General features: G+C 37.3%; 1 protein-coding gene across 1 annotated transcript in view; it reads left to right on the top strand.

The window, feature by feature from the left end:
• Positions 1-17,297, top strand: part of LOC145983694 (uncharacterized) — a 133,572-nt gene that overhangs the window by 33,339 nt on the left and 82,936 nt on the right. The window contains exon 3 of the mRNA XM_083116749.1: positions 3,951-4,045. Coding sequence (XP_082972875.1) covers positions 3,951-4,045 — 95 coding nt within the window. The remainder of the gene's footprint in view (positions 1-3,950; positions 4,046-17,297) is intronic.

The following is a 17,297-nucleotide window of genomic DNA, read 5'->3' as shown; positions in this document are numbered from 1 at the left end:
TGCTGCAAACGGGTGAAACTATTAATTGAGAACGTTATCAACGACAATTAATGCATTTGAAGCAAGCTCTGGCCAGGAAACGACCAGAATGGGAGAACAGACATGATAAACTTATTTTTCAACATGATAACGCTCGCCCACATGTCGCAAAACCGGTCAAAACCTATTTAGAAAATGTCGGATGGGAAGTTTTACCCCACCCGCCGTATTCACCAGACGTTGCTCCTTCAGACTACTACTTGTTCAATTGCATGAATAACGATTTCATTGGACAGCGGTTCACTTCTTCAGAAGATATCGAAAAATGGGTCTCTGACTGGATCGCTTCAAAGGATGAAGACTTCTTTCGCCACGGGATCCGTAACTTGCCTGACAGATAGGCGAAAGTGTTGGCTCGCGATGGACAATATTTTTCTTAAGGTATTTATGTATTTTGTGTTTGAACTACAGCTTCAATGTGTGCGTAACAACTGCACGAATTAATTCCTAGACCAAATATATATATATATATATATATATATATATATATATATATCATAATCCCTTAAAAGTCCCTGATATCTTGGGTTCTTAATATAAAAAATGCTGGGATCCTCAAAATAATCCTAATAACATTCTATCTATCAATTTGTTAACTTTGTGCAGTTACATTTTTCTACTTCTTGCCTGTCGAAAACAAGCAGATGCAATGCAGGAGCTGCCGCTAATTATTTTATTACCTGTCCCATTAAGGGAACTCGGAGGTCTTTTGAAAATGCCTGCCAGGTCAAAATTTGGACCGATTTACTGGTAACCCATAACAGATGTCCCTCCTTCGAAAAAAAAATTGTTCATTTTGTTCTTTTTTTGTAATCTGCTCAGTGATTTAGCCAAATACACTCCTAGCAAGAACTACCACCCATGAGACATTTACCACGAAAATCCAGTGAATAGTGGTCGAACCTTGTCAATTCTTTATTTCTTTGGAAATGAGGTTTAAAGGGAAAGAAGAAGAACCACATTTCTCGGATCAGTTTTGACATTTGTGCAGTGAACATACGACATAATTCCATTTATCCAGCAACAGTCAAATTGTGGAAGGAACTCCAGCTGTATGTACTACTGTTGCCAACTTAGTGTTTTTGGAGCAAGGTTTGTCCAAATCACAAATTGCACCAAGGTACTATATTTTTGTCTATTATCTGACTGGTCTCGGTTGTAGTTCAATACAGCCGTCGCTTTGCAGTCTAGCTCTAGTTGCTTCAGGCGTGATTTAGCTCTTTGCTCTTTTCTGACAATCCGATGTGATAACACTGGCATGGCATATACCAGCAGGCCTGACCTGTAACTGGCCTCCTGAACAGGCATATGAATAACCTCGTAGCACACTGTCCCAAAGTCTTCCCCTGATCTTTCCTTGCATTGGTGCTCTCTCCTCTTGTTACCTCTTCAGGTTATCAGAACTGGCCTCCCTCTTCACTTCTGTCGGCTGCAGAGAAAATGTCCTCTGCATCTACTCGATGCCAATGCTCTTGGTTAACATATTTAACAGTCACAAATGAACTCCTTACTAATTCAAAGAGATTCTGGACATTAATAAATTCACGAAGACAAGCCAAGCGCATCCCTTTAGAAGTAACACACAATGACATTTCAGCTGTTGGTAATGATAGAGCTGAACTATTCAATCTAACATTTCAAAATAATTTTGTTTCAAATGATGTTTTAGATCACCCGCCTATCAAATCTATCTGCTCTCACTCTCTTTCTACCGTCTTTACAGAACCAGGAGAAGTCTTGCACTTCCTTACCTCCTTTTCTTCTCACCGAGCATCTGGACCAGACAATATTCCTACTATTTTTCTACAAAAAACAGCTCACTCACTAGCTACTCCTCTTGCAATGTTATACAATAGGTGCTTCTCTGAAGGCTGCTTTCCCACTCAATGGAAGAAAGCAAATATCATTCCTATTTTTAAATCTGGAAATGCTAACGATACTACATGTTATAGGCCCATTTCTCTCCTTTCCACACTTGCTATTGTCTGTGAAAAAATTCTAAAAAAAAGACTTCTGAAATTCACATCCCCTTACATTAACCCAGCACAACACGGCTTTCTACCAAATTCTTCATGCCTTACCAATCTGTCTTGTATGCAATCCTGTGCCATAAACGCAATTACTAATCGTAATCAGTTAGATGTTGTTTACTTTGATCTGTCCAAAGCTTTTGATTCAGTGGATCACCACTATTTACTGCATAAATTATCTAACAGATTTAACATCACTGGAAACACGTTAAAATTAGTGAAAGACTATCTAAGAAATAGACAACAACGCGTTATACTTTCTGGAACTCATTCTAACTGGCTTCCTGTTATATCTGGTGTGCCGCAAGGAAGCGTTCTTGGCCCTCTGTTATTTGTATTATATCCGGATGATCTCACAGACCTCTTTAATTCCCCCATCTCAAGCACAATTCTAATGTTTGCCGATGATTGCAAGATTATGAGAGAAATAAAACAGCCATCAGACATGCAAATTCTCCAAAATGACATTAACAGATTCTCTGAATGGTGTAAGCGATGGAAACTGTCCACAAACCCTTCTAAATGCTCATACATAACAATTTCATTGAAACAAAACATTCTTGAAGGCAATTATACACTCACCGACCTCCCTCTAGCAAAAGAAGCGCAACACCGAGATCTAGGTATCCTCATAGATTCAAAACTAAATTTCGATAATCACATATCAACCATCACAAAAAAGGCAATGCGTATGCTAGGCCTACTTTACAGATTCACCGAAATCAATAACCCGAAAGCACTTTCCATTTACTTCAAGATATTTTTGTCCCCCATTCTAGAATATTGTTCACCAATCTGGAACATGGCTGCCCATTCTCATACCTCCAAGATCAACAGTGTTCTCAGCTTTTTCCTCTCCATCGTTCGATATAGAGTGCCTGCCCTAAAACACATGCCCAAGAGAGATCTTCTTGTAAAACTGCATATTAATACTCCAGAAACTCGTAGATACATTGCTGATATGAAATTGCTATATAAGATTATAAATGGAAACTTAAGATGCAGCATCCCACTCCACGAACTCTCCCTCAGAGTGCCTACACATAAAACACGGAGCAAGGAAACTTTTCACACTACAACTCCCAGGCTCTCACTCATACAATGATCACTATTCCATAGGCTACCGAATCAGTTCAATATCATCTCAAACCAAATAGATATATTCACTACATATTCATTTTTTATCAGCAACATAGAAAAAATTGTACATAAGTAATGCTTTTGTGAAACTGATCATTTTACCTTGGTCCTTTTTTTTGGCTTGTTTTATTTTTGTTTATTTTATGTTATCCGTTCTTTTGTTTTAAATCTTAGTCTATTGTTTTATTGTTGTTTCTTTCTGGTTTAAAATGGCTTCTGCTGTACTGGAAATTTCAATAAATAAATAAATAAATAAATATTCTTATTTCATTTAAGTAACTTTTTAATTCTTCACATTTTGCTGTTACCTCCGGTAACACTGGTTACATGCCTCTGGGACCAAGGAAGATATTTTTTAAGAAGGTAAACAAAATGAGGGAATGTAGGCTGAAAAACTAGTCTATAAAAGGACCAGAAAGGAAAATGTTTTTTTAAAAAAAATTGAAAATGGGGAATGTGAGCTGAAAAAGGTAAAAAAGGGGAAGTCAAAACTTTGTTGCTTTAAGATAAATAAATAACCAACATTATTGATCCTGTTGAAAAATAATTAAAGGAATTCCCTTTAGGATCTGGTCTCTACTGATAACAGTAACAACAAAGAGGCTGACTTTGATGAGACTAGATGCTTTAAATATTTTTATGACTTGCATACTCCATTTCAATTTTTCAATAGAATTGTGAAACTTCTTTCCTAATTGCTAAATTTCTAAGACATCTGAAATATATTCTTTCTCTTTCAAGCACAATAAGCAGAAGACTGGTAAGATTTCTAGGAGCCAAGCCATAAAGTTGAATAGTGCCAAAGAGGAAGCTGAAACCATTATACATATGAGCAGGTGAATATTCATTGCTGTTACATGTTCACTAACATAGAACTATCTTAGTGTCAACCAAACAGTTAATCAGAATAGGAAGCAAAAGCCACTTACTTTAGTTACTAATTTACTTTAATAACAGGCATTAAAGTCAATTTTGATGTGAATATTTATTAATTATTTAAATTTTGTAAAGAAAGAAAAGAACACTTACTTACATTTCCCATGTCGTTAAAATAGTAATGACTTAGCCATTCTTGTGCGATTAACTTTTCTCATCATTTGAAATTTGTCTTTTCCCTCTCTATCTGGAACCTCTGTTAAGCATAACCCCCCCTCCTATGAACCTGCTGAATGTTATGTACTCTTCGCAACATCTTAATTGACCACCCTGAAAAAATTCAAAGTCCTGAATTCGTAAATTTGGCAACATAGTGCTTGAGAATCCACAAATAGTATCCAACTTAGCCACACTTTTTCTTTCTAAACGAAAACGCTCTTGTGAATTTCTTTCATCCTTTCACATTCCATGAAGTTAGAAACCCTAAACCAGTAATATAATACGCAATTAAACAAAAATCGTAAATTGGAAATAGAAATGTTGATTTTTGTTAAGACTATTCATTCTGAAATAGAAAATAGGGGAATTTATGTGCAGTTGGAAACACTGAACTCATTCTCCACCACCTGGAGAGAATTGAAATCACATATCAATGCAATGAAGCAAATTTCTCTTGATTTTAGGCAAAATTACAGTAAAGATAAATTGCACAATACCTGGACGATTCTACAAAGTGCGTCTTTTCCTTGATCTGTGGCGAAACATGGTTCGGAACTCCGGCAAAATGTTTTTTTTAAACTTAGATAAACTTGTTTTACAGGCTTTCATGTTAGCAATCCCCTGGAGCAGTTGGTTAAACTGTCATCTCGTTTTGCTTTTTCGTCAAGAACGAAACTTCGTAAGTTCAAATCTCACCCACTCCTGATTCATTTTTTTTATTGTTATTTACGTAGTATGAAGTGTTGTAATAATGGAATATAAGATTACATTAAATCACTGTAAATATTTATGCAATGCATACCTCGGAAATGTTTCTACTTATCTTCTTGATTTTTCAGTGATTGGCAGGATTTTTGGCAATACCTTTCTTTTCATTTAGCTGTCAAAAGCTAAGTTAACACACATTAAGAATTAATATATCATAAATACATGTTCTTAAACAGAATGTTGTAATCAAGGTGTTCCCGTTTTAATATCAGGTAGAGGCTCATTGCACAGTGGTTCGGATCCCACTTTAAACTGTAAGTCCAGTCCCGATTAGCTTTACTGTGCATAAAGTTGACTTAAAACACCAAATCAACCAATACATCTCCTTTCAGAGTGGGCCTTCTACGATACTGTAGTCGGCCAGCATCCAAAAATACAGTTCTGCTTCGCGTACACCAGAGTATAATTTCATTTAATATTGTGACTAATTTTTCTTTAAAACCACAGATTAAAGCGATAATAGTGTCCAGAAAAAGAACCTCAAGTTAGTCTTCACACAAAGTATTTTAATCCATTGCCCAACATTTCAGTTAAGAATGATATTATGTTTTTCCATTGACCGTATTTTCGATTCATAGTGAATTTGCTAAAAGGACCATGTCAAGAAATCTAAATATGTAAGTTTTACTAGTAAATGCATTTAAACTGCACGAAACAACAGGGGAGGAGAAAAATAAACCTCAAAAATAAGTAAAAACTGCAACAAAAACTATTAAGAATACTGAAAAATAAACTAAAAGCCAAAAAAGGCTGAAAAATGCAAAAGAAATGTAAAATAGAAAGTGTTTTCAGGCTCTAACTGAAGGGAAATGGACATGATATCAAGTTTGGCATTGTTTTTAAGTGTCAGAAAAAAAGCTGATTTTTCCTCAACTCCCGGACACTAATTACTAAATATGACCATTGAAAAAGTTGGAGGGAAGGAGTCGGCTTACTTAAATTTTTCTTGCTGAGGGATCGTATCGTCCCATATCTCCACTTTTTAATACAAAAAAAAATTCAAGTTCATATTTTAAAAATGACTTGCAGTTTTCCACCACAAAAATATGTTTTCATAGTTTGAAATTTGTTAGTATTAGCTTGCAGGGTTTCCATTGTTTTATTTTCACACATATTTTATATTTCATACGTTGAATATCCTTTACTCCTTTTTGCTCTCCTGTTCCTATACCTTAAACAAATAACAAAAGACTTCGTAACAAAACAATTGCTTGTTCAAAACAGTGAATTTTTACACAATTTACAAAATATGACAAAACACCAATCATTCTCTTCCATCGTTTCTAGATTTTTCTGAATTCCTTTCCTCATGAAAATTGCCATGAATTGTGAATTGGTTTCTTCAAACTGGTAGCTAATCATAACATGACTTACCTGTAGGAAAGGTAGCGTGCTTGATTCTTACGAGTGAGGTCGAAGGTTCGATTCTCCACATAGGCAGGATTTTTATCAGGAGTTTATCTTTGGATGTAAAGTTTATCCACCATGCTAAGAAGTTAACATTGGTCTCTGTATTTCACGAGGTGAAAGGAAATAGTAAGAGAAAGTTGCTTCGATGATAGGAAGAAGTCACATGCCACGTGGTATGCGCAGAATCAAGTTACGTAGAGCTAAGTCTGTAATGGTGGTATCGAATATTGCAAATTTAGTGGGGAAAGTTTGTTATATTTGATACTCGTACTTTCTGTCCAAAGATGACAAACATTTTAGATACAAAGGCAGTGACGAATTAACGATCATTATGAGGTTTTGAATCTTTTGTTTGTCACTCACTATATAAGTACTTATTAGTAGTTTCTTATCGAATCGGCCTCCGTCGCAATAACCATTTACTTATGTTAATTGGCGATTATTTTAGATGCATGGTAAGATGGTGGTGAGGGGATTGACAACAGTCATTACGAAGGAACGGACATAAAATTACCAATCTTAGCAATTTGAACCTATTAAACGCTCTCCTTCATTACAGTAATGCACTACATCACTACTTAACATAACTGTATATGTTTGTTTTAGTATATCAAAATCAAATAATCAATATTTTAGGTGTCAGTAAAGAACAAACAATACATAACTTAAATAACATTACATTTTTCATCCTGAATACATATATGTGATTTGTGAATTAATCATGATGTGTGTGTTAACACAACATATGAACAATAACTAAAAAAAAAAATTAACTTTAAAAACTGGAAATCTGCAACTTCTAAGGGGAAATATGCACAGAAAGAACGTCCCTCAAGTGTGCATCAGATTCATTTTTTAAATATTCTAATATCAACAGTCTCTGTTCAGTAAAAAAAAAAATATATATATATATATATATAGGAGGAGAGGGTGGGATTTGAACCCGCGACCTTTCACGCTTGACAAAAAATAAGGAAAACAGGGTGTAACCAACTGCTCTACGTTAACTTCATGACGTAAAAAAAGGTAAAGTGCTCCCCTGTGCTTAGCACCACGCCATGAAGGCGTATAGGGGGTGTGGGGGTAACGCCCCACACTTTCTTGATCCGGTCATGAGTGGGGTGATGTGATCAGCATCACGCCCCTGACCGCCTTTACCCCCCAGGGTTTTCATGATGTAATATCCTTAAAAACATGTTGACATTTATGAAGACTCCCACCTTCCTGTGTTCCAAGCACATTTTCTCGACAAGTCGTGAAAAATATTATTTTTTGAAAACTGTTCAATATTATGCAAGCTATTGTAAATAAAATGTCGCATAAACTCCTCGCAAATTTGCTTCTTTCTGCACAAACTTGATGGCGATATCCTCCAGGTGGAGATAAACTGTATTCAGTGTTTCAAACCCCTCTAATTTCAAGTCGAGCAAGCAGAATCGTAAAAATTCCTCAAGTTTATTTTTCAAATTTATTATTTCTGTTTGATTGTGTATTATAATAGTTTCTAAGTTTATAAGTTCATGGAAAGTGCGAAATTGAAAACCTCTCACCGCAGCATTTTTCGTCTAGTGGAAGGACCAACCAAAGTTGGCTACTCTCACTTGGAGCCGAAGTTTACGAATTCGGGACTTAGAATTCTTTCAGGGCGGTCAAATAAGATGTTGCGAAGTGTACATAGCAACATTTTTGATCTGATGACTTATGAATGTTTAGAATTATATTAATCACTGTCAATACAAACTTGTTTTAATAATGATAAATGGCCTTCATTATAGCTTTTGCTCTTTTGATATACAGAGTGGCCACAAAGTGAGTATTCCTCCCCTTTTGTGTTGGGCGATATATCGTCCAGATGATATATCATTGAAAAAATATCGTCCAGACAATATCAACTAGATGATATATCATCACGATATTTTGGTGATATATAAAATGGATAAAAGCAAGGAGGCCAAAAGGGCTAAAAAAAATCAAAGAAGGAGAAAGGAAACACCGGACAATGGAAAAATTCAAAATTTTCGGCAGCTTAGTAGAATCATTGGTGTGAGACGAAAGAGACAGAACCGGAAGTTGGGGCCCTGCAGAGTTGCCAGGTCCCCATCGAAGAAGAAGTGGTGCGTAGAATGAAAAAACACTGTTTCGTCACCAGGTTCATTGAAAACTGTGAGTGTCTAGGATGAGTTGGGAGGGAGGGCGGAACGGATGGGATGACTTGGGAGGAATGGTGGGTGAGGGGTGTGCATTAGTGGGTGGACTTGTTCAGGCCAGGTGGAGTGGTTGCACGTGGCCGATATGTAGGCCCTCTCCTATCTTTTGCAAAGAGAGGTGTTGGCTGGTTGGGGTAGGAGATGGATGATGGCCACCCGGAAGCAGTCGTTGAAACTAATGTTGTGGTGTTTGGTGTGGACGGGGACAGTGAAGTCAACCTCACCACCCCTCACCCACCGTCCCTCCCTAGCCAGCCCTTCCCTCCCAACTCATCCTACACACTCACAGTTTTCGATGAGCCTGATGACGAAACAGTGTTTTTTTGTTCTACGCGCCTCTTCTTTGATGGGGACCTGGCAACTCTGCAGGGTCCCAACTTCCGGTTCCATCTCACACCGATGATGCTACTAAGCTAGCGAAAATTTTCAATTTTTCCACTGTCCGGTGAGAGTTTCCTTTCTTCTTCTTTGATTTTATATATATAAATATGGAAAAATTGAAAATTTTTATATATATATATATATATATATATATATATATATATATATATATATATATATATATATATATATATATATATATATATATATATATATCATGTTGGTAATATATCATCACAATATTTGGTGATATGTATTGTGGAGATGATATATCACCATAGAATAGTTAGGTTATAGAAGGGGAAGCTACATTTAAACCTCGCTGTGCTTTGAAATTGCAGTTCCGTCGGTGGTCAATAGATGCTGCAGCAGTATTCTTTTGCTGCTCCCAGTAAATAGGGAGGGAGATTCATTGACCCACTGGAGTTTCCTTCACCACAGAAAGGAGGGGAGTGGGTTGTGAAACAGGTTTTCTGAAAACGAAAGGAGGGGGGATATATTTCGTTTTCTGATTTCATGCAGTTCGTGAATTTACGGAGTGAGGAGTTTGCCAGGCAGCTACATACCCTACCAGGGTGCAAAATCATTGAAGATTGATGGTTTTTTTTTGGGGGGGGGAGGCAAGAAGATTGTGGTCTACACAGACATACACAAACTATACATATATATTATGTATGTACATGAAAATTAGAGGATAGTAGAGTTAAACAGGTTATATTTTTCAAATTTTCTACCAAGCAACTGAGATTACATATATAATATTTATAATGTTATTAAATATAAATGTAAATTACTAAATATGTAAAAATACATTAGTATTAAATATATGTAAGTGAATTTGTTTTATATTTTTTTATGTATCAGATATTTATAATTGCCTTCTCGATTGCGCAGTGAATATGTTTTTGCTTTGTAATCAAGGAGTCCTGGGTTCGATACCTGGTGGAGGCACATAGTGGTTCGGATCCCACTTTAAACTATCGTTTGATTGACTTGTTATTGATTTTTATTTTTGGTTATTATGTATAGGTTTTCTACCTTCCTGTTGGTGATCGCGGCGATAGGGTTGAAATAAAACATTACCTCTTATGCCTTTAGAATCAGTTTGGATGGAAGTGGGGAGGGTTGTGGTATTCGCATTAACACAAGGTTAGTTGAGCAACTATGCAGATTAAGGTTGACTAACAATGGCAGTGAGCCTAAAGTATCCAAAGTAAACATATATTGCTTAAATATGTCTGCATTATACAGGGACACAACTACAAGGGGGGGGGGGCAGGGGATCATTGTGAGCAATTACCCCTTCAATTTCAAATTTTATGCAAATAAAAATTAATTTTGTAAAATTTTCTTGCTTTGCTTCGCTCGCATTATCTGCTTTTCTTGCTTTTGTCAAGTTCAGAGCTGTAGCTAGGGGTGGCGGGAGTCAGCCATTGGGGCCGAATGATCTAAAACAAATTGTAAAAGAGAGAATGCCATGGCGTCCAGTGAAATTAATTGTGCACTATTAAATCAATATTGTTTTCAATTGCAAAAATTGGATCTAAAAGTTTTTGAGGTATGTAACTGCATTTTTTCCGGACCTTCTCATTGGACTAAAATGTATGATATAAAGTAATCCCCTCACATTAGCCTTCTAATACTAATAGTTACTAATGTATTCAACAAAGTTCTCATTTCTTTTTTGTGGGTTAAACTGGACCTCTAGATTTCCAGTGTTAACCCAGCATCACAAGATCAATTGGAATCTAGTAGAAGGAAATATGGCGGACTCCAGCTTTGAAAGATGGGTAATAGGGCGATGATGGGACTTCATTCATTGAAAATTCGTCACTCAATGAAAGTCGATCAGAAAGACTGAATTCCGAAGAGGATTTTAATTTTAATAATAGTGGACATTATTAATAATAATTTCAACACTAGCATTTCTTTTCGATATATTTCATGAAACAAGACCTTTTATATTAATAGATCATCAGTGCTGTAGTTGTGGGTGCAGAGGGGTGTTTTTCCCCCCAGTTATGTAAATTTTCATTAACCATCCCCTCCTGCTAGGATAATTTGCATAAGCATCCCCCACTTCTTCATAGTCTCCATGCTGATCTACACAAAGATCCTCCTCGACCAAGCATACCAGCTATAGGAGTTTCCACTTCGAGCACTGTAGATCATAAAATAACAACACACTGGAAAAGAAGGAAATGTCCACAGAATTTCAATATGGAAGAAAAATATGCCCCCCAATAATGGTAACATTTAACCCATATGCTGTGAACCCTTAGGGCAAAGGGATAATTGGACTCCACATCCTACAGAGTTTTGGGACCACATGGAACAGGTGTAAACTATTTGAGAATTTTTTTCAGCTCTTATTTGAATATAAAAAAATAACATCTTGAAAATATTTGATGTGAAGTTACCTATTTTAGGCTTATGTGTCTAAATCAAACCTTTTTTTAGTTTTTTATGTATTATTAAAGGTTTTACAGACTTTTTATGTCACACAGAGGCATTTGCTTTGTTTGGTCACGAGAAAATTCAATTACGAACGTGTTTGAAACATACTCTCTGTCGATTTCCCTTCCTCAAAGTCCATACTGATTTTTCAAAGCTATAAACGAAGCAAAATGTCTGGTGCCACTGTTACCTGTGTAATACAAAGTGGTCTGATCTGTGTGCTCTTGCTCACTTTCACGTCACTTCCATGCTTTGTGGCATTCATGCCTTGCAAACGAACATTTCAGCATTGAAGTTTACACCACTCACTATATTTTTGTTGAAAGATTTTCAGAATATAAGATGATCCTCACAGACAAAATTGCGGAGTTTGACTGTGGATAACATGAAAACAGATTGGTGCCTAACTATACGGTGATGAGTGAATTTTAATAGCAAATTTCCAATGTTAAGTTATGCCCTCACCATAGCGTTAGGCAACACACATAACGTTTTGCAAGATGGTGCATGTTTCAGGATATAGGTGTCCCATTTTCATTGCTGGTGACTATACCTAATCAGCAGTATTCAGAAATTTTGAACTATTTGAAGTTTTTTTTTTAACCTACTTCAGGATTTTTTGAGCCTAACTTAAGATTTTTAGGACCTATTTCAGGATTTTTAGAACCTATTTTAGGGTTTTTAGAGCCTATTTTAGGAACCTAAAAGCATAATTTTTAGAACCTAAAAATTCGAGGTCTAGTTATGAGATAAGGGATTTTTTCCTATAGATTTCCATCTGCGAGCAAGGAAGTTAATTTTGCATTTTGGAGGGGACACATATGTCAAGTTAGCCGGCCCCCTCTGGCCGAACCGGAACGCCCCTGCTTATTATCGATGATGTCGTTTCATATGTTACTGGAAACCAGATTTCTGTCTCGTAAATTAAATTACTTCATAAGCGACACTGCCCATTGAATTTCTAAGCTATATAAAATTTCAGAAGCAGAGAGAGAGAGAGAGAATATTGTGGGGCTGGTTTTACACCTCACCACACCCTGCATTATCGGGCAGCCACTACGCCACTGTCCCTAATTATCATGATCAATGAGCTTTCGTGGCTCACTTCAGTAGCTGTTACGTGAATCTTTGCAGGTTTCAGTTTCCAATCTTCTGTGGAAAAATAGCGACGCATTGGCTTCGAGGAGGAAAGGGGGGGGGGGGTAACCTTGAGTTAGGACTCACTCACTGTCATAATGTTCCCAAGTTTATGACACAACCATTACCCCGATGCCCCAACTGCTCACGGATCTGATTCAGGTTTCGCCCGCTTTTGAAGGTCCTACAGGCCTTTTTCTTTCTAGCTCTTGTGTTTACAGCCCCATAGCCAGGAATTCTTAGTAGAGGGGCGAAGTCAATCCTAGAGGGGGCAAATTTTTAATATATTTTGTTGCATTGGAAGATATAGCAGGGTACAGAGGGGCACGTGCCCCCCTCCCCTCCTCCAAAAGTGATAAGTAACAGGAAAGGGATGATATCTTGACACTCCAATGAACAAAAAAAAGTTCGAGCAATATCAAATAACAATATTTCGATAATGACCTTTCCGGACTACCAAATAATACAAAGATAAAGTTTAACATAAATAGGCTAACTGTATCTACGTTATATTTACAGGTCAATAATGTTAATAGACGATTAATATGTATAGCTCGACCACAAGGAAAAAAAACCTTCCGTCAAAAGCGTTCGCGCATCTTCCCTGCAGTTATCGGGGCTTGGGGCAGTGTTGCCAGGTCAGACTTGAAAAAATCGGGAGATTGTTCCTTGGGAAACCAGAAGATCTGCTACAAAATCCCATGATCTAATAGTAGAGGATGAACGATGTTCTCAATGGGGGTTGGGGGGGCATAGGCATGCACACTGGGGGGCAAGGGGATTTCTGCAGATTTTTTTCCAGCGAGGGGGGGAAACAATTTATTTTTATCAGGCGGGTAAACAAGGCATATTACTTGAGTTTGAAATTATCACGTTAATACATCCCTATTATAATAATGGATGTAAATTACTGTGACTGAAATCAACTCATAATAGGTATGTTTATGTCAACATTCATTTTCCAGAAGGGGAAGGGGGTGGCGATCATCCTTGCACATTTTTTTCTGGACGGCCATGCTGCTATATAATTTTGTAGAAAATTAAGTATTTAAGAATAGTATATTAAGGATAGAAAATTCAGTATTTTCAAGCCAATAAAAGTTTCTCTAGCAAATTTCTTGATATTAACACTCACATGCTTTATTCGTCAGTTATGCTGCCTCTATGTTGCTGCATTCAATATATATACATATACACACACATGCACACATATATGTATAAAATAATTTGCCCACGCTACGAAGTCAGTGTTTCTACCTAGTAAGGTAAGGCAAGGACGTCTCACTGTGTTTGTGTCACTTCATCCATTTCATCAGTTTTTCATTCATCCATATTGTCATATTACTTACCCGTAGAGGGACGAAAGCGATGTGAAATAACTAAAATAGAAATAGATTTTCGGGTGGGATAAAATACAACCATCTAAAAATAGTAATGCAGTAATGGTAATAAAATAATAATAATGTCCTAGCACAATTGAGTATCGTTTGCCATAATTGCACAGTTCAAACAGCACTTTTCACGGCTGAGTGGAGTTCCACTCTATCTCTCCCCTCCATGTTCAAGTAAGATGAGCAGGAAACGTGTTTTTGAGCAGGCCGTTGGAGGTGCCATAGCAATACTTTATTATGGAATTCTCCCGAGAAATCAATAGGTCTGGCAACACTGATGTTGGCCACTCTGAAGGCTCCTTTCCCCTGTCTTTTTCATCACCCGCCAGCACGATGAGGTTCTGCGCAGGTCTCTTTCCTTGTGGTCCGATTACACAAACAGCTTTGGGCTTCTCTGCAGAACTGCCTAAGGAAGACGTTTATAAATCATGCTTCATAATGTTTCCCCTCTAGTTTCCAGTATGCAAGATTTTTACGCACAGATGGGCCTCCCCGATGGCGCAGTGGTAGCGTTGCCACGTTGTAATCAAGGGGTTCCAGTTTCGATACCCTATGAAGGCACAAGTGGTTCGGATCCCCCATTAAACTGTAGCTCCAATCCCGATCAGCCTTACTGTGCATAAAGTGGACTTAAAACACCAACTCAGCAACTATAGTTTTACGCACAAAGGAATCTAACAAGGATCCAAGAACACCATTGTGTTGTGTTATGCAAGAAAAATAGAATTAATTAAATAATAATGGTTACATGTTATCTACACTTTGATGAATTGTGTAAACATTTATAATATTTTATTTTAGGCCTACTTGCTAAAACATTAAAACATGGGTCCCTTACTCCACCACGGATTCTATTTGCTTCAAATGAAAGACTCTTGCATCACTTCAGACAATCTTCGCCTACGTTAACCATTTTGCAAAATATTGTGTTGTTGAAATACATGTGTTTGACACCTGACAAACAAATAGGAATCCCTTGATTGATCAGCGACTTCTTGGATTACAGTGTCATCACTAATATTTCATATCAAGTTTTATAGAGGTAAATGCTGTATCCTCTTTACATTATGAAAAATACCTTCCTTAATGACTATGGTACGAAACCAAACAATATAAGGGGCCTCCTTTGCCTTACCCCATATTCCGCGGCACGAGGTCTCTGGGCTGCTTATCGTCACCACTTTTCGAGCAGAAGCGTACAAAACCCAAACATCAGGTTTTTTTTTTATGCTGATACTAATTTCTGCCAGTCACACAATGGCTTAAGATATATGAATAAAATTAGGAGAATCCACTCCATAGCAGAAGAGTTGACATAATTATTTGTCAAAAAATTAGGTTTTGCCTAAGGTACTTTAACAGGCAATGTCTGCTAGAGTGCGCGTCAAATCTCCTGCATATGGCCTTGAAAGGCTGAACAGCACCAGTGAATCACAGACGTGCGGCGTTGCCTAGTTCAGAACCTGTTTCACCTTGCTACTGAATCGTATACCTGGCGCTCGGATATAAATAGATTATTTCAAGTGTCAATAGTTCAACATATTGAAATATAATGAATTTGCGAGTATGTACGAAAAACAAGCGTGATTGTAGCTTATACCGTTCCCTCTGTAGAAGCAATGTTATTATAAATGTATTTGCATTGTATCGTTTTTGCTCTCCATTCGTTCCTGTTGCATTCCGAAACTTTCCGATTAGCGAAGGGAACAGGGTACATTCGTTCCCGGTGATGGTAGAAGAAGTTGACGAAGAGGATACCGCCACTGATCTTTTTTTTTCGTGTGTTTAGTGGGTGTTTGCAGCATGTCATTGAGTAAACCAAGTGGTAGCGAGAGAAGAGAGAGAAAAAAATAGTGTTGTACGAAGCCAGGCACGACAGGTGATTTTTCAGGTGTACAATTTTTTTAAAAAAATGTTCGAGTGAACAAGAGAGAAGTAAAATTGACTTTAAGAAGTGCCAGGCTCAAACAGCTCAAGCGTGTGGTGTGAATCAAGTTACCGTTTCTCGGATATGTTCGGGGAAAAACCATATGGATCGGGGCCTGCTCCAATGTTTCAATCACCTAGAAAGCACATTAACGTACCAAAAAGAACGACAAATTTAGATGACTTTGAAAAAGACGTAGTTCGTAGAACCGTCTTTGAATTTTACGATCGTGGCGAATTTCCTACTGCCAAAAAGATAATGTACTCTTTACGGGACAAAATATCTTACATTGCCTCCCCGATGGCGCAGTGGTAGCGTCATCGCCTTGTAATCAAGGGGTCCCGGGTTCGATACCTGGTTGAGGCACATAGTGGTTCGAATCCCACTTTAAACTGTAGGTCCAGTCCCGATTAGCCTTACTGTGCATAAAGTGGACACCAAATCAAACCAATCAATCTTACAAAGGCTCTACAACTTCCACCTTGAGAATATTGAAACAATTAGGCTTCAAGTACAGGAAAACCAACGATGGTCGTAAATTTCTGATGGAGAGAAGTGACATTGTTATGTCAAGGGTAAAATTCCTTCGTACAATGCACGAAATTCGAGTGTCTGGTGATTCGAGACCAATCTTTTACCTTGATGAGACATGGGTAAATCAAAACCACACATTAAAAAGTATTTGGCAAGATACCTTAAGAAATGGTGGGTTAAAGGTACCCGTAGGGAAAGGTCTTATCGTGTGTCGTGTAGGTTTCAGCGAAAACGGGATTCTTACCAGAGAGTAAGTGGGTATTTCGATCAAAATTGACATCAGATTATCACAATGAAATGACTGCTTATTCATTTAAAGACTGGTTTCTGAACAGGTTCATTAATTACTTGGAAGAAGGAAGCATAATTATTATGGATAATGCAAGTTATCATTCCGTAATAGTTAACAAAATTCCGAACACTTCTACTTGCAAAACTGACATTCAACAATGGTTACAGCAACGCGGAATAAATTTTTCACAAACAGAAACTAAAGCAGAATTATTACAACGTGTTCTCGATCAACTTGCTAATGAAAAGGGGCATCAGATTATACGACTGCCGCCATACTATTGTCAGTAAAATGCAATTGAGCTTGTGTGGGCTCAAGTAAAGCGTCAGGTTGCCAATAGAAACAGTACATTCAAAATTGTGGACATTGAAAGACTTGTTAACTAAGAACTTAACAATGTAACACAATAACAATGGGCCGCTTGGGTTAAACACGCACAACAATTACAGGAAAACGATTTTGTAAAGGACATAGGTCGGGATGAAATCT

The sequence above is a fragment of the Lepisma saccharinum genome, chromosome 2 (genome assembly GCF_977018435.1).
Source record: "Lepisma saccharinum chromosome 2, izLepSacc3.1, whole genome shotgun sequence".
Classification (NCBI taxonomy): domain Eukaryota; kingdom Metazoa; phylum Arthropoda; class Insecta; order Zygentoma; family Lepismatidae; genus Lepisma; species Lepisma saccharinum.
This window is presented reverse-complemented; position numbering and strand designations above follow the sequence as displayed.